Below are 19,101 nucleotides of genomic sequence, written 5' to 3'. Positions count from 1 at the left end.
AGACCAACATTTTCGATTATGTCGTTAAAGAGCCTGTAGGATATAATTGATTACCTACATCTGCCGTTCTAAAACAAATTAAGGTAGTATCTTGCAGTTCATCAAATAGCGAGTTTTCTGGCTTAATTAATGAGGAAGCTCCAAAAGAGGAGCACTAAATATCCCACCTATTATTCTTGTAACAGGACTAATCCCTGGGCCTGATACGTAATTGTTGATGTTGTCTTCTTTGTTTTTAAATTCTATCTGTTGGAATTAATTGATCATTGAAATAATTTTTAGGAGGACACTTATTCTTTTTATCTAAGAGCCGAAATCTTTATGTGTCCCTTTGTATGTTCCATTAGTTGACTACAGCTCACCTTCAAAGTGTAACTCTGAAGTTAATTTTTCAAGTAGAGGCAAATCACATGTTTTTGACAGGCGACTTGGTCTGGATAACAGAAGTCATGCAAAAACTCTTTTTCTCCTAGCACTTGCACCCCTGCATGATGATGATGATGTCCAGTATGTGCAGGGTGGGGAGGACATCAGTGGGAGGGAGCCTGACTTATACTATAATTTTCAAGTCTCTATAGTTGCAATATAGTGGAAAATGTTGGGCCTTTGGCAAACTATAAAAATAAATCTCATAAGAAAAAATGTGGCTTTTGAAATGCATAGAACATGATATATTCATAACACAGTGAACATTGAAAGCCTGTTTTCTCAGCCAGGGATTTTAAAATAAGACCCTCCACATAAGGAAATGCTGCAAAAAAAGTATATCTATAAGGAAGAAAATAGCACGGCAAGATGATGATTAGCTGGAAGGCTCAGAAAAATTTGCCCCTCTTAAAAAATTCCTCTTCTGTGAGCTTCCTTACCAGGCATTCCTTTGTTTTCTTTTTCTTTCTTGGATGACTCTTAGCTTTCCTTTGATGGCTCCCTTCCTTCTGACATTTTAGCCATAAATATCCCACAAATATCTCTTCCTACCTTACAGAAGTGATGCTATCTCCTAGCTTCAATTATTACTTCTATAAAATGATAACACTTGAATCCCCAGCCTTGACATCATGGCTTCTCATCACTTTTCTTTATTTACCCAGCTTTTCAACTTATATTCTCATCATTTCTTGAGAAGTCATAAATTTCTATAATCAATAGAATTCTTTTACTATATGTATATAAGTTGATATATCTTTAAGCTCTATTTCTACAACCTGAGAATATAGAGCATCCCTTTAATTCCTTTGATAATATTATCTTGTGAAATCATTTTCTGAGTATTTTTGGACCAAATTTAATTTTAACCCAAGATAATAAGAGAGAGATTGCATAAGAGAACCTCATTTCTGTGACAGCCTGAAGAAACTATTTTCCAATAAGTTTCTGTATTCAAATATTTAATTAGAGCTATGTCAGGCTTAAAAAAAAAAGTCATTATGAAAATATTCAGCCAATGTTTTAAGTGAAAATCTCTGTAACTACATGATAGAGAAGTCTTGTCTAGCAGCTGTAATGGTGTCAAGAAGTCAGTATATAAACTTAAAAATAAAAAAATTATTCAGAAAATAGAGCGTAAAGTCAAAAGAAGTGCTTGTTCAATCTAAAGCAATGCTACCATCTAAAATGCTAAGTAATGTAAGCCTTGAACACAAATGGATAAGCAATTATTAGTATTTTTAAATTGGCGTAGATTTTGGTAGTTGTTTGAAATTTCTAGAATTATGTTCACATCTGGATTGAAAGCTTGACCCCAATTGAAGCAGCTTGGTGCTGAATAAGATCACAGTGAACTTCCAAGGGGAATTGGAAGAAACTAGCTCTGACAAGTAATTAATCTGAGAGACAAAAACTAGAGATGATGTTCATACTTCCTAAATTCATAAAGTAGACAAAATGTCATCATCATGCTCATTTCCCTTGCAGGCTCCCTCTTTTACGGTCATCATTTGTTGATAGTGTCCATCATGTCTTCCCATCCCCAATATGCAGAGTCACATGATTCTACCATCTTAATGTCTCTAAAACCCATTCTCCATCTCCAGGCTACTACTTCTTCCTCAGATCATTTGTATCCTTATATCTGTCTTTTTAACTTATTGCAATACCTGACTAACTGATCATCCTGTTTCTAGCCTTGCTCCCTCTTTAATCCATTTACTATGCTACTCCTAGAAGGATCTTTTTAAGGTGCAAATCATAATGTGCTTTACTCAAACTTAAAAACTCTTGGTGAATCACCATATGGAAAATTTTTAAGAATCCTAAACTTCTTGTTGTAGTATATATGATGCTTCAAGATCCCTGACATATAACTTCTACTTGAAATAAGATTTAATTTTTTTTTTAGTCATCTGCAAATAATTACAAAGTCAGGATCATTCTTACTGATAGACTGCCTATGTAGCTGTCCTTGAAAATCCCTGAGTATCAACATTGACCGAGAGCTACATTCCTATAGAGGGCTCTGAGATGACACAGAATTGCTAGCTGTCCCCAAATAATAACAGACATAAGGAGAAAAACAGTATGGGGTAGTATGGTGCTTTGGATTCCAATAGGTCTTGCTTTCCCTTAAAACTGTATAATTCTTTTGTTTGTTTGTTTGTTTGTTTTGTTTGTTTTGGCTTTTTAGGGCTGTACTGGCAGCATATGGAGGTTCCTAAGCTAGGGGTCAAATACCTATACCACAGCCACAGCAATTCAGGATCTGAGCTGCATCTGCACCTTACACCACAGATCATGGAAACGCTGGATCCTTAACCCACTGAGCAAGACCAGGGATCGAACCTTCATACTCATGGATGCTAGTCAGATTTGTTTCCACTGAGCTATGACAGGAATTCCAACTATATAATTCTTAACTTTATTGTTCCTACTTCTTAAATGGTTCTTTTAATAGCAATTCCATGAGATTGTTGTGAGCATTGAGTGAGATATTTTTATTTAGCTTATAGCTTTTCACAAAGCACACATTTAAGAAATATTAGCTCCCTTTGACTTCTAATGCTTCATCCATATTGTCAAAAATCAAAGAGCAAGTGATAAAGTTGAGATCAGTGCAGGAGACTATATAAACCCACGGTGGAAGTAGTTGGGAAACTAAGTGGAAATATATAACTGGACTAATAGTGGCTAAATAGGGTGGACCCTGTGTTAGAGGAAGTCTGGGAAAAATCATATGCTACTGGAGAGAGAAGTGTGTGTGTGTTGTAGAAATAGTAGCAATAGTAGTAATAGAAGCAGCAGTTGTAATAGTGATACATGAAATGTATAAAGCAAAATGGCTAATAACTACCACTTATTGAGCACTTACTCTGATGTACCAAGCATTGTCCTAAATGCTTTGCATGTATTAACTTAATTAGTGCAAGATGATTAAAGCAGACAAAGGAGATCAAAAAGAAACACAAGTGCCATGAAGAAAAAGCAACACCTAAGAAACACTTAGGAAATGAACAGAGAGTCACCTCTATAGAGGAACAATAAGAAGTTGGCAGAGAGGTAAGGATCAAGCATAGGGGAACAATAAGAACTTGGCAACTTGGCAGAGAGGTAATGATCAAACTGAAAGATGGTCATGTCCATTAATCTAAGGGAGGATAGGAGCTTAAAGAGAAGACAAATAGTAACAAAGTCTGGAGAAATGATAAAGTAAGGAAAATACTCACATGTCACTTGGAATTGATAATTAGGAGGCCTCTGATGTCATTTTCCAGAGAAACTTCCCTCAAATGCTGAGGCCAGCCAGACTGTAGTTGGGCTGAGGAGCGAATAGAAGGTGAGGATATGTGAACAAAAAGTGTAGAATGCTCTCAAGAGAAGGTTGCAAAGTTTAGGAGAGAGGGTGGTGGTTCGATGGGATGCAACTGAAACTGGCTATTGAAAGTTAGAACTGGAAAAAAAAAAGTTAGAACTGGAAATAACTGAAGAATATCAAATCTAAATCAACTTCCATTATTAATATCTTTGGGATCATTTTGAATTCCTAAGGCATAAACTTGAGAAAACATTTTTCTCTATAGCTTTGCTAATACAGATTTTTCCACTAAATGGAAATATGTGTTATCTTCATGGTTCTGCTACCTGTAAGTCTGAATTATAAAGGTTAGATAAAGACATACAGAAGAGAAAACTGTAGCTTTAAACAAGCTATAAATCCTAAGTAAAACATCAGTGTAAGTATGAAGGAAGACTCCAAAGAAGTCATAGGAAATGAGATATCACTTAAAGCAAAGAAAAATTTAATTTCAAAGTGTATGTATTTATTGAAAGTCTACTAGGTATAAGACATTGTGTTTAATTTTGGCAATTTCAACTCTGATTGATTGCCATTTTATTCCATGTAGAATTTACCTTACTCTTCTTTCTCTTCTATGGGACAGTTATTTCCTCTTGATAATGGTTATTTTTTTTCTTCTTCATCACTGTCAATGATTTTCATAAATGAAATGGGGGGGTCAAATGGAACCAAGTCAACACATTAAAGTCATACTGTAGAAGGAAACATAAGCATGAACAATGAGGACCTTTGCTCCTGTAGACATTATTTTTTAAGTCCCTAGAATTTTAAATGATAAGATCTGCCTGTTTTCATTAGGATTAAATTCCAGTGGCTCATGTGATAAATCTTTGTACCTGGAGTCAAAACTTCTTACACTCCATTGAGACAAGTTTAGAACATGAAGAAAAAAAAAAGTAGTTTAAAATTTTGTATAATAGTGCTTTAAACACAGGGATAATTAATGCAAAGATTGAGTTGTGAAGATAAATAGTATGAGCATATAAAGAAATGATTAACATGGTAAAGTGTTTGTGAAATGTTGAGAACCTGGGAACTGAGCTTGGGCTTAGGACTGGGTATGTTACAGGCAGAGAATGAGAACAGAGGCTTTCTAGGAAGAAAGAGAAGAAATGTATAAATGAGTGTTTAAATTATAACCTGGAAGTTGAAGGGACTCTTTTTTTTTAATATATTTTTTTTTTATTTTCCCATTGTACAGCAAGGGGGTCAGGTTATCCTTACATGTATACATTACAATTACATTTTTTCCCCCACCCTTTCTTCTGTTGCAACATGAGTATCTAGACATAGTTCTCAATGCTATTCAGCAGGATCTCCTTGTAAATCTATTCTAAGTTGTGTCTGATAAGCCCAAGCTCCCGATCCCTCCCACTCCCTCCCCCTCCCATCAGGCAGCCACAAGTCTCTTCTCCAAGTCCATGATTTTCTTTTCTGAGGAGATGTTCATTTGTGCTGGATATTAGATTCCAGTTATAAGTGATATCATATGGTATTTGTCTTTGTCTTTCTGGCTCATTTCACTCAGGATGAGATTCTCTAGTTCCATCCATGTTGCTGCAAATGGCATTATGTCGTTCTTTTTTATGGCTGAGTAGTATTCCATTGTGTATATATACCACATCTTCCTAATCCAATCCTCTGTCGACGGACATTTAGGTTGTTTCCATGTCCTGGCTATTGTGAATAGTGCTGCAATGAACATGCGGGTGCACGTGTCTCTTTTAAGTAGAGTTTTGTCTGGATAGATGCCCAAGAGTGGGATTGCGGGGTCGAAGGGACTCTTAATTGGAACTTTGAGAGAGTCAACTGGCAAGTCTTTAAAGGGTAAGATATGAAGTAATTCCCTAGTATCAACGTAAAGAGCTCTGATCCATTTTTTTGTGCTTATAAAACAACCACATAATGGTAGGCACTTTGGTGTGCTTATCTTTCCACCAGTAAAGTATACCAAGTTACTAGCCTATATTTGAATCTTGCTTATTTAATAGTAATAATACTGATTTATATGTCAGTTATACAAATCTAAGTATGATAAAGTTCATTTCTTTAAAGAGTTTAAAGATTATTAAGGTATCTTCTCTATGATAAGACTTGTTTCTAGTGTACTATTTCACTAAGTAGTTTTGTTATTGTTTTGGTGGAAAAAACCAAAATCATATATTTTCTCAAAAAAAATTTTAGCACAGCAGAATTTTGTGTCCTGCGAAAATCGTAATGGGACAATATAGGTAAAACTCCCAATCACAGTAACTGGAGTGGAACAGGCACTTGGAATTTGCTAAAAGTTAATACAAAATAAATGATCAATAAATGTCTGTTCAGTTATTTAAAATTTTTATCATATGATTGAGTCCAAATTATTAATGTTTAAATTCCCTTATGATTGATAGTAGTTTTTGTTTTGTTTTGTTTTGTTTTGTTTTGTTTTACTTTTTAAGGCCACACTCATGGCACGTGGAAGTTCCTAGGCTAGGAGTTGAATTGGAGCTGCAGCTGCCAGCCTACACACAGCCACAGCCACAGCAACACCAGATCCAGATTCGAGCTGTGTTTGCAACCTACACCACAGCTCACAGCAATGCCAGATCCTTAACCCGCTGAGTGAGGCCAGGGATCAAACCCAGATCCTCATGGATACTAGTTGGATTTGTTTCCACTGCACCACAATGGGAACTCCTATTCCTATTTTTTAACTGGAAATGCAATCCAATTCAACAATTATTTGGGTGCTTATTATATACTTAGCATAGTGGTAAATAAACTAGAATCGGTTTGTGACTTTGCTGGGGCTTCATGTAGTGGAAAGAAGGTGAAGTTGAACCCTCTTTCAGACTCTGGAGTAGGGGAAGCATGGTTAAAATGATTTAATAGGTATATATTCTAGCCCAAATATTAATATGTGTGCATTTGTCCTAGCCACATGACAGGCATATTTATATATCCCAGTACATTATAATCCCATAAGGTTACTAAGAGATATACTCCACAGGATGACTTGAAATATCAAAAGAATGAATAAATGCATTCAACTCATATAAGCAACCTGTGAAATTATTGAGATAATTCTTTTGTTCATTGTTCTCAATGGTTAAATATTTCCTTGAATTTTAAAATAAACTAAATAAGGCCTACTGTTCAATTATGACTCTGTGTGGTTTCATTAAAGCTTACATTTTGACAGTTTCTCTGAAGGCCAACACTTCATAATTAATGAATGTTCAGCCAAAAAATTGACCTTATGAATGACTGGATAAGTGTGAACTTAGGAGGAAAAAATGCTTTGGACTATGTACTGAAATCTGAGAGCTGTTATCTTTTAGAATGAAAGTTCTGGAACCATGCTTAAGAAATTGGTTCTATATGGTAATATTTAAGAGCCTTTGTTGCAATAAAAATTCATGCTGTCTACTTTATTTTATGCTATATTTAAAATAAGGGAAATTGTAAAAAGCTTCATTTACCTTGATCATTTGTGACATCCTTTAAAAGTACCTAAGATTGAACTCCCAGGCATGTGAAGTCTAAGATACCAGGCGTTTGATGTAAATGGCTCCAGCATTCATTTCCAAGCTGAATCTACAAAGTTTCTACTGACAGAAGTCTTCCTCTTATCTGAGATAGAGTCAGTTAGTTCATTTACTTAAAGGTTAGTATTAATGAGATCAAGGTCACAGGAGGAACCTGATGGAAAGAAACTTTGAATTCAGAGAGACCTAAATTTGAATTCCAGTTTTGCTCTTACTAGTTGTATCACCTCAAAGAAGTTGCATAGCCTCCCTGAGACTCAGTTACTACACATTTAAAATGGGAGAGTAGCACCTATCTTTCTGCATTTTAGAGTAAGACAGAGGCAATCCACTTGTCATTTACACACTTAGGTCAGGGTCTCATGCGTAACATGCCCTCAATAAATGTTAATTGTGGTTTTAATTTTTCACTAGAAAAAACAACCTACTCTACACATTGTATATTCTACTGAACATTATTCAGCAATATCCAGATATCAGCAAAGGCATTGTTTTGGGAATGTACAGAAGCCTAAATATCTGCTCATTATATTTTTAGACCCACCAGAAATTTCAGCTGTTCCAACAAGAATTCCTTATCTCTTTATATGGCAGTTACAATCAGTTCTACTACTACCCCAGTGATTGTGTTAATTGTGAGAATAATCATGTAAAGTAACATTGTTTTAGCTCATATCTGCTCAATAGATTGTGTATTGATACATGAATAATGTATCAGACGATTGAATGAATGACCAATTTAAAACTATAGGGCACTTGGAAACAAAACTTGAGACGAGAGACTAGAGATTCACTTCCCTGCCAGCACTGACTTGCTCCATGACTTTGAAAAATTTCCTGATTCATCTGATCTTCAGTTTCTCCCTTTTCAAAACATAGTGGTTTGTTATTCAATGTCCATGACCCATTGTTCTGAAAGGCTATGATTTAGTCAAGAAGGGAACTTGACTTAGGAGGCAGTTTGTTTCTAGGAACAGAAGAGGTGTTGAAGTATATGTTCCTTGAGCTCCTAGAGCCCATCTTCATGTTCTCTCTTCTAAGTCTGATAGACTTTTGAGTTTTTTTTCCAAATGTATATTATTTTACCAACTGAAGAATAGAGACTGTATTAGGAAAATTCACAGTGAAAATGGACACATCTGGAGGAAGTAATTTCAATCAGTTCTCCAGAGAAAAGAGGCTTTGGTAGGAGAAGAAATCAGAAGGATCAGCAGATTTTTTGGCCATCTATGGCTTTCAATGAAGACAGTTGGCAATAGCTCCTGTAATTTTTTCACTTGTTCATTCATTCATTCATTCATTCAACAAATTCTTGTTAAATGATTACTATTTGCAACATGCTATGGTAGAATTAGAAGGATGAATTGGATATACACCTTGTCCTTAAAGAATTTTCTCTTTAATAAGGATGATAAGGCATGTATGCAAAATTTTAAATTATTCTAAATGGCTTGAAACAAAGTTACATGAGATTTAAAAAATAGAAAGAGGAGTTCTCATCATGGCTCACGAGTCTGACTAGCATCAATGAGGATGCAGATTCCATCCCTGGCCTCACTCAGTGGGTTAAAGATCTGGCGTTGCCATGAGCTATGGCGTAGGTTGCAGACTTGGCTCGGCTCCTGAATTGCTGTGGCTGTGGTGTAGGCCAGTGGCTAGAGCTCTGATTTGACCCCTAGCCTGGGAACCTCCATATGGTGTGGGTGCAGCCCTAAAAAAAACAAAAAAGACATAAAATATAGGAAGACAATTTCAGTAAGTCGGTCAGCAATGAAAGAAGGGAAATTGAAAAATCTTGGAGGAGAAGTCATTTAACTTGGGTTTAAACATCTGTAGATTGGGCAGAAAAGAACTTCTGACTGAGGAAATAATGTGAACATAGACTTAGAAAAGTAGGAAATGGAGTGCAGTTTGATCACACAGTTGGATTTATGAAAGAGAGTAATGGGAAACACATTTCAAAGAATACCATGATATTGATAGGACCTTGGATGCCAAAGTAAGGGGTTTGTTTTCTATTTTCTATGCAACAGCAAGCTGTTGGAGATTTCAGAGGAGAGAGATGGAAGAAAATTGTGTTTTAGGGTGGTGACTCCTGAAAGAAGAGTTGTGCATTGTAGTTGTAAAATGAATTTGAGGGGCAGATGCCCCAGTGAATCTCTTAACTGCAGCTGTCTTTGTTGTCCAGGCTGCTGATGTGCTGTTGCAGCATGGAGCTAATGTCAACATTCAGGATGCAGTTTTCTTCACTCCATTACACATTGCAGCTTACTACGGGCATGAACAGGTAAGGCAAGATGGTAGGATTTCCAAAGCCTGGGGGATCAGCTAAGTGCTCCAGGCTTTTCATGAACTGTACTAGCTTCAAAGAAAGGATATTTAAGATATCCTTTGAATTATTTTTGCCCTCTTCTTATCAGTTCCACCCTTGAGGAGCTTTTGTAGATCCACAGAAACATTGCAGCTACCGAATTATTCATTTTTACTGACTACTTTAGCACACAAGGGAGGCAGTAGAGTATGTAGGTGAGTGTGTAGCTATAGGGATCAGCCTGAATTGAAAAATTACTAGCTTTATGACCATGTATAGGATACATAATATCACTGATCTTCAGTTTCTTTATCTATAAAATGTAGAAAATATTAATGTTCCTACCTGATAGGTTTGCTGTTACTATGAGATGTTAAAGTGTTTGACAGACAGTAAATGATGTGATGATGTTAATGAGAGTAACAAAACAAATCATAAAGCCCATTCCAAAAGTCCTCTGAGAAAAGGTGACTTCAGAAACTGGGTTTTCTCTTTTCTAGTGACCTGGGATGTGGTCAGCTGAAAAATGTGTACCACAATATGTTCACATTCTAATCTGTGGAACCTGTGAATATTACCTTAAAAGATACTGCGCAGGTGTGATCAAGTTAAGGATCTTGAAATGGGGATATTATCCTAGATTATCTAGATGGACCTGATGTAATCACACGGGTCATATAATAGGGAGCAGGAAATCCAGGTGAGTAACAGGAGATGTGTTAATGCAAGCAAGAGGTTACAGTGATGCAAGGAGCCACAAGCTGAGGAATGCAGGCAGCTAGTTGAAGCTGAAAAGGAGATGAAAGCCTCCAGAGAGAATGAAACATTCTGATACCTTGATTTTAGACTTCTGAGCTCCGGAACTATTAGAGAATAAAAATGTGCCTTTGTAATCCAATAATTTTGTGGTAATTTGCTACAGTGGCAATTGGAAACTAATATATGGAATAACATAAACTGAAAAAAATCACTAAATGTGCTTTAAATGAATAATTTTCTTTAGGTATATAGTTACATGACAGATACATATTTATAAAATTTGATAATCTGTAATGAAGTAATAATATGTATAGAATGCTTTAAAGTTTACAGTGTAGCTTCATTCAACAAATAATTTCATTTGACATTCATGACAACCTTACAAACTTAATGAGAGTTACCATGCGAGTAAACTCATGCGATGGACAGACAAGCACTGTGTTAAGACCTTTATGTAGATTTTTTTCTAATTTTGTCACAAATCTAAAATTAGCTGTTATTTGCCCACTTCTTCTCAGTGATACACATAGAAACTTAACTCAGATCAGGAAACATACCAGAGTCATTTAGCTAATAAGTAGAAGAGCTGAAATATGTGTTCAGGTCTGTCTGATCCCAAAGCCCACATTCATTTTGTTATACCAAAGGGCCTCGCCTTGTCCCTCTTCTATCAGTGAGAGAGATCATAAAGTCCAGGCCATTTACTTAGATGGTAGAACTAGAATTCAAGGCCAGGTGTTGTCATTCCAAAGTCCATTAATTTTTCAACCTTAACTGATGAAAGACAAAAATTTTATATACTGCTTTCATTTAGCTATGCTCAAGGGACTCAATAGAACCAAATAAGACAGAAATACAAATGTAATTGGATGACCAAAATTTAACTGTTCATTTGACATCCCATTTTCACTCTTCCTCATTTTATATCTCTAGATCTCTAGTCTTACTCAGTTATACAGCAGAATTATACCTTTTACCTTCATAGAGGTCATGCCATTGCACTGTCTGAGGATCCCAAGCCGAAAATCACACTTTTGTCTCTGTGCAGTTCTAGTCATTGTGCCTTTATTCCTTTGCTGGATGCCGTATGCCTGGACACTCTCAGACCTGTAAAGCGTGACCTATAGCCAGAGAAGATTGCTCATTTCACTGATGTGTTGTTACTCAGAGCGCACTGGAGTGCACTGGAGAGCTGGGCAACTGAAAATGCTTTTGAAAGAAAGGGTCTAAAAGCTCAGGTGATGAAAAAATTCCATACTTTTCTGACTTCAGGTACAGACAGGATATACACAATGCACATTATTTGTAGAGTCATCTCTTTGACGATTAACCTCATCACCCAGCAGAAACATAAAAAGCTTCTCTGCATGTTGAGAGCTAAATTTGTTTACTTTCCCTGAATATATAGTCACATTCTTATAAAATTATGCTAAAATATGGATGGCCTTTTTATGATAAGGGACTCACTTTCTATGTGCACAGACAGCACATAAGTAATTTATGGATGCTATTGTCATTTGCTAAAAAATATGCTGACAGGTGAACAGTACATTCAATATATTAATGTGCCATGTTTCTTGCTCTTTGTTTATTTACGTATTTTTAAGTGGAAGAGTAGATGTTTTGTACCAAGACCAATATTTCCTAGGTATATAGTAATAGTGCCTAATAGACAATCGATTTCAAAGACAGTTTAAATCTGTCCATTATAAAGACACACAATCAGAATTTATGGAGTCTGCGTAAGTGGAAATAGCTGCTTAGGAGTGCAGGGTTCCTGAGAGTAAATGTCTACTGTTCAGATTTCCCATGAATTAAGTATTAGTCTGCCCATTAGCTGACAACTGGATAAAATACACATGTTCCACACTGGTGCTACCACTTCTGCTATCATTCATTGAGTACCAGGCATTTTTCTAAGTGCTTTACATGTAATAACTTACTTAGTCCTCACAACAACCCTTTGAGGTAGAACTGATAATCATTCCCATCTTAGCAGTGGAGAAATTGAATTTTCAAAAGCCAAATAATTTATTCAAGGTGACACAACAGATAAGTAGAAGCCTGATTTCAGAACCATTGTTCTTTACCCACTGCACTCAGTAGGAGGTTGCACCACATCCTACCCAGCTCATTTTTCACCTAGAATTTCTACCAAATATGGATCATATTCTTGAGAGGTTTCTGCCCAAGATATATTTATTTGCTGCCATAAAATAGTTTTAGAGCTTGAATTCACTTTTATGCTGATGCCTCAATGGTCACGACTTTTGAGGAGTCCTCTCATAATTGTTGTTTTAATGGCACGTATTCATCCTAACTTGTCTCTTGGGATCACTGTGATGACTTTGGGAATTCCAAGGGGAAGCAGTGGCAAGTTTAGAGAAATTATTTGGAAGGTTCCTAAGTGGATATGTAAATAATTTGAAAGGATCCCATAAATTACCTGAAACAACCCCTGGAATACTTCTAAGTTGATTATGACTTCATGTCTCTTTGCCCTTTTGGACATGAAAAACAGCTAATTTGGGAAAATGCTGAGGGCCAGTGTGGCTATCTCCCATTTACTCAAAAATCCAAAAAAGATCCCAGAACCCCAATAGCAAGATGACCATTGGTGACCTATGCATGAAGTTGCTGTGAAAATCAAGAATCAAGCAAACACTGCTGGCTCTGGCCAGAGGAGACTTTAGAAAAGATCAGTCAGAGAAGATTTTGGGTGACTTTAGAGTAGGTTATTTATGGACAAAGAAGATCTAACCCTGAAATTGCTCCAGCTTTATATTTCCTGTGAGGTGATAAAGTCATAAATTCCTGCTGTTTAGGCCAGTTAAGTTAGGATGTTCTGTTACTGCTAGGCAAAAATTATTTAAGAGAAGGCCTTAATGACATGTCTTCTTCCAAACTGCTGAAAGCATTGCATTATTGTTTGACAATTGACACTAATTTCAAATGAATGGACCTTTTAGGTAACACGCCTCCTTTTGAAATTTGGCGCTGATGTAAATGTAAGCGGTGAAGTTGGAGATAGGCCCCTCCACCTGGCATCTGCAAAAGGATTCTTTGATATTGCAAAACTCTTGGTAGAAGAAGGCAGCAAAGCAGACGGTAAGATTACGTTTAGTATTTTGCTGTCTTTTACTTTATGTGTACTTTTTTAGTTCTAATTTACTGATTTACTAAAAATAAACTTGAAGCTATTTGATCCTGTTCTCATATACTAATTTGTTCCACAAGTCATAATTTATTATTTTTAATATATTAATTAAACCTTTATGTTAATCCTTCTTTATATATTTTAGCTCAACTCTTAATGAATTAGGCATTGCAATAAAAGTAAAGGGTTTTCCTAAATTATTCCTACTTGTTATTCACTAATATTTTTTTAAATTGAGGCAAAATTTGCATATAGCAGAATTCACAAATACTAAGTGAATATTGACTTAAAGGAATATTTGTTTAGGGATATACTCATGTAAAAGCCACACAGATCAAGATATAGACAAATTTTCATCAGGAAAGTTGAACTCTGAAAAGTTCCTTTGTGCCTGCTTCTTAGTAAATAGCTTTCACCACCAAAAGCAATCAAAATTCTATTGCCAAGGGTTATTTTTTTCTGTTCTTAACATTGATGTAATTTTGTGACTACTTTCTTCTGATCAATAAGACAGTTTTGACTTTTATTTGTGTTTGTTGCATAATCATAATTTGCCCTTTTTCATTACTGAAGATTGTATGAATTTTGCATAATTTTTTATGTGTTTATCCATTCTCCTTCTAATGGAAGTTTGAATGTCTCTAGTGTTCGCCTTTTGTGAATATAGCTGCCAGAAACATTCAATTTTTTTGTGTATATGTGTATTAATAGCTCCAGAGTCAAAGGGTATGCACATGTTTAACTTTTTGTGAAATTTCAGACCATTTTCCAAAGCATTTGTACTGTTTTTCATTCCCACAGCTATATATGAGAGTTCTAGTTGCTCCCCACATCCTCCCCAACTTTTGATAATAGCATTAGTTTTAATAGAAATAGAGTGTTATCAGGTTGGGAGGACAAAAGCTTTAGAATACACAGAAAGATTTTAGAGGCAGTTAATAGAATAGAATTTCCTGCAACTTTTCTTTAATTATAAAATGAATTTTTGAAAATTGATTAAAATTATTGAAGAGAGTTCTTTCTTTCTCTTATCTTTCTCACAAATTATTTTTTGACACAGATTCACTCAGAGTTACATCCTGTCGTTAAATTCTCTCAGGCATATCCAGCATTCTTCTTTTGACCCCCACCCCCACCCCAAGAGACCTAATTAAAAGCCAAGCTCTAAGAAGTACTGGGCTTTGCAGCAGCAATGATGCATATTTCCAAAAGCGTAAGGTTGTCAGAGCTCTAAAACAGCCATTTCCTTGATCCAAAATTGAGATTGATACTCAGCCAGTACAGCTAATCAATGTTTTCATCTACTCATAAAGAAAACACAAAGGCTCCCAGAGACAACTATGGCAAGAGGCTAGAGCAGTTTCATTTCCATGTTGAAAACAGGACCATTCTATTTGAAAATGTTTGAGAAACATGGTTTGTATTGTTTTCTGAGCCAGTGTGCAATAAATCAGGAATTCCCTCTATAGCATTATCATAAACAACCTGTGTTGTCAGGATGCAAGAAATGCTGTTCCTTAGACCTTGTTTAAGCAGTCTCTTTGATTCTTTTGGTTTCAAATAGGCAGAGGTACACCTGTGTGAATCACTGAACACATAACTGTTTTTGAAACTGCCTCACTCTTCCAAGGGGTCAGGAACCATTCATATTTTCCCTTCTATTATCAGTACCAACCTCAGTTTTTTATTCCTCTGCGCAACTCCAAAGCTCAGTGGTGTCAAAATGAGTGTCATTTATGATCAGCATGTCTCCAGGATCAAAGGACTCTTCTAAAAAGGCATTGAAATGTGTACTGCACCCGTATTCCCCGTACATACCAGCATCATATGATATGGTTTTTAACATTTTCTTTCTGACTCACCCAAGCACTACATGCATGCTACTCAATCATTTAAAAAAATCAAAAGACAACATGACTCAGATTTTTAAGTATTTTTATTTCTTTCCTATGCACACTTGATATTTAAGATATTGGTTTGCACTTCAACCAATGGAAAATAATAAACCATGAGATCTTTCCTGCTGATGGACACTGCACAAGATTTATTATCAGTTAGTTCACTTATTCCAAAATATAGATAAGCCTCCACATGATTTATTTTGATCTGGACCTTGCCTGTGGTGAATGGACATAAGGGAAGAGTAAATGAATGACCCCAAAGGGAACACAATTTGAAATCTGGTATTTACAGTATGTTTCCATGGCAACAGAATGTCACAGATGAAAATAAATTCAGGTTACAAAATTAGCCAAAATGTAATTCTGAACTCATGTTCAGCATGTTTGGAAGGCTGACCCATTGAGTCACATATGTGGTCTTCTCCCTCTTACCTCTTAGGGCAATGAAAAAGGAGAAATGTAATATTTATTGAGATTAAAAAAGTCAAAATATTGCCGGACTCCATAAGGAGAAAATATTAATACTGTTTTCACAAGTTATCATTTTGATAAAATTAAAAATAGAAAATTTAAAATTCAGAACCTATTAGTTTTTTGCAATCTGAATGTTAAATGCTCTAGTTCTCTTAACACAGAACTGGATATTAGAGAAAGTCACAAAAAATGTCTAGGGCATGGTCAGTAAAAAGAAGTAATTTATTTTTAAAAAATATATCTTGTCAGAACTATCACACAGATTTGTTACTGAAAATTTACTTGTTGAAGTTCCCGTAGTGGCTCAGTGGTTAATGAATCTGACTAGGAACCATGAGGTTGTGAGTTCGACCCCTGCCCTACTCAGTGGGTTAAGGATCCGGTGTTGCCGTGAGCTGTGGTGTAGTTCGCAGACATGGCTCGGATCCCAAGTTGCTGTGGCTGTGGCTCTGGTTAGACTCCTAGCCTGAGAACCTCCACATACCTCAGATGCAGCCCTAGAAAAGACAAAAAGACAGAGAAAAAAAAAGAAAATTCATTTATGACACACTTGGAGTTGTTTTAGACAGCTAATGGGATGTGCTAACAGTGCTGGGTTAATGCGCAAATATTTATTTTATCTTTAAGATCCATAAGCAGAAATAAGAAAGATACCTATCTACCTATCCATTCATCCAATCTTTCTTTCAAAAGGTATTACTGTACACATACTCTATTTTTAAAGTAGAGGACGAGTCACCAAATATTTTCCTAATAATGATTTACATGTATTGCTTTGCTTGAGATTCCTTTATTTAAATCTCTCAATAAGATGTTAAGTTAGAGCAGAGAGTTCCTCATGGCTCAGCGGAAACAAATCTGACTAGCATCCATGAGGTTGATCACTGGCCTTGCTGAGAGGGTTAAGGATCCGCTGTTGCTGTGAGCTGTGGTGTAGTCACAAATGCAGTTTGCATCCCACGTTGCTGTGGCTGTGGTGTAGGCCGGCAGCTACAGCTCCGATTGGACCCCTAGCCTGGGAACCTCCATATGCTATGGGTGTGGCCCTAAGAAGACAAAAAGAAAAAAAGATATTAAGTTAGAACAAGTAGAATATCCTTCATACATTTAGTTTTCCTCAGATAACATAATATATACACTTTTTGTCTTTGCAAATTGGTCCAGGACAAAATAAAGAGATCATAAGAACTGAAGCAGAACTACAAGTGTGTATGTGTGTGTATACATACGCACATACATAAATGTGTATATGTATATGTGTGAGAGAAAGAGAGACTCTGAGTTTGGTCCAGATTTCTCCTGGCTTATCACTTTGTTTCATATTTATATCTTCTTTGATGGGAAGAATGTATAGGCCACTGCAGGTAATTCACCAAGTAAATAATTTGCTTTGAATCTCATTGATTGAACTAGAGAAGAATAATGTTGGGTGGAGCCAGGGATGGCCAAAGGAAAATTATAAAATAATGGGATATCGTGCTGCATTCTGCTTTACAATGTCCCCTCTGGACCTCAGGAACTCTTATGTGACCTCCTGATGCCTGGGCTCCCTACTGGTCTCAAGCATCGACTCATGGTATTGACTTTCCTTGGCTTCCAACAGAATGTGAACAAAGGAAAAGTATCCTAAAAAGGAAGATAATCAAAACAACTAGGAACATCCCTCTAAAGAAGTGTGGCCTTCTGAGTCACTCATTAATAGAAAAGATTCAAAGATTTATTTTTAAATAACAGTCTTGGGAGGACGAGTTCACTAACTTTGTTAAAGATTTCCCTTTGGCTTAAAATCTTGCAGGACAATAAAATAAGAATCACTGTTTACAAATATAGTGGCAGTAATGCCTAAATCAGTGTTTATTAAATATTAAATGGGGTTTACACTTGCATATTTTTAAATTAACTATTATATTGCCTTTCTTTTCCTTCTTATCCTTCATGGTTAAAAAAATCTTTTCCTTCAATTCTTTTGTCTCTATAGGTAATTTATATTATAGATATATATGGGAATGGATGGGGTTTGCTAAGGGGTGTTATTGTTCGTTTTGAATAAAGCATCCTGTCCACATGGACAAAGTAATAAAATAATAAAGCAAATGGCTCTGAAACAATTGATCCAGTTATTTTTTTAAAAATTGTGCTAAAGCAAATCCAGAGTTTAGCAGCATGGTCGTCACTTAGTATTACTTCAGGCCTGTAATTACTGACTATTCAACTAGATTTTAAATTATTCCAGGGCATAGACTCTATGCATTTATAGCTTATTGTCCTTGAAACTTAGTGCATTTCTAACACGGAAATTAGTAAAAAGGGAGAGTAGACATTTTTATTAAATGACTAATCTGTGACAGGCATCATGCTACATACTTTCCAGAAATTATCTCCTTTAATCCTTCAGCATCCCTGATGCAACAATACTGTTACTATATCCACTGTTACTGATAAGAAATCAAAATTTCAAATACCTAACGCAGTGCCTTGTGCATAAGGATCATTTAATACTTGCTGAGGAATGACTCCGTGTCAGTCTGGTGTTCTTATTTACAATGTTGGAAACTAAGGCTTACTAATAAAAGTGTAAGGGGAACATACTGAAGGATATCACTTAATACATAGAATCGTCCCCAGGACAGCAAGAAAGCCCGGTTTGGAATTCTCACAGTGAAGAATGGTGTCCAAAATCACACCCCAAAACTAATCCTCTGCAGACATTGCCACCCTGCTAGGCACATACCTCAACTCTAGTGTTTCTGGCACTGACAATGCAAGGCATCCAGTCTGTGGCTGGAATCATCACTCTCACTGGAAATCATATGGAGATACTCCACTGCTGTTACTTTGCCAAGGTAGAATATACTCTGATTTGTGTGTTAACAGGTCTGATTTCAGGGTCTGAAATCATGTGTTGATTAGAAGAGCCTATAGATAAGTGTCCAACCAGGGCATGGTTAAAGGTGAAAGGGTCATTATTGAAAATTAATATGCTAGGATCTGTTAACTCCAAGCTCCCAATCCTAGTATACTTTTTACTGGGAAAAAGTACTCTGTCCACAATCTGAAATTTTTAACATCTTCTGTGGGGAGAGGAAAGAGGGAATCAATCTGAAAGGAGGTACTTGTGGAAATAAGGCCATGAGTACCTTTTTGATACTTACCACGATTCCATTGTGTGAGGTAGATGT

At 36.1% G+C, this 19,101-nt stretch overlaps 1 protein-coding gene across 8 annotated transcripts in view; it reads left to right on the top strand.

Moving 5' to 3' along the window:
* Nucleotides 1-19,101, top strand: part of TNNI3K (TNNI3 interacting kinase) — a 279,187-nt gene that overhangs the window by 75,774 nt on the left and 184,312 nt on the right. For all 8 annotated transcript variants that reach the window (XM_021096470.2, XM_021096473.2, XM_021096471.2 and 5 more), the window contains exons 6-7: nt 9,509-9,607; nt 13,360-13,498. In XM_021096470.2, the coding sequence (XP_020952129.1) occupies nt 9,509-9,607; nt 13,360-13,498 (238 nt within the window). The remainder of the gene's footprint in view (nt 1-9,508; nt 9,608-13,359; nt 13,499-19,101) is intronic.

Source organism: Sus scrofa, chromosome 6 (genome assembly GCF_054392235.1).
Source record: "Sus scrofa isolate SSC_HxYL_T2T_F1_AM1 chromosome 6, Sscrofa_HxYL_maternal_Yorkshire_Landrace_v2.0, whole genome shotgun sequence".
Classification (NCBI taxonomy): domain Eukaryota; kingdom Metazoa; phylum Chordata; class Mammalia; order Artiodactyla; family Suidae; genus Sus; species Sus scrofa.
The sequence above is the reverse complement of the archived record's forward strand: the minus strand, read 5'-3'. Positions and strand labels throughout refer to the sequence as shown.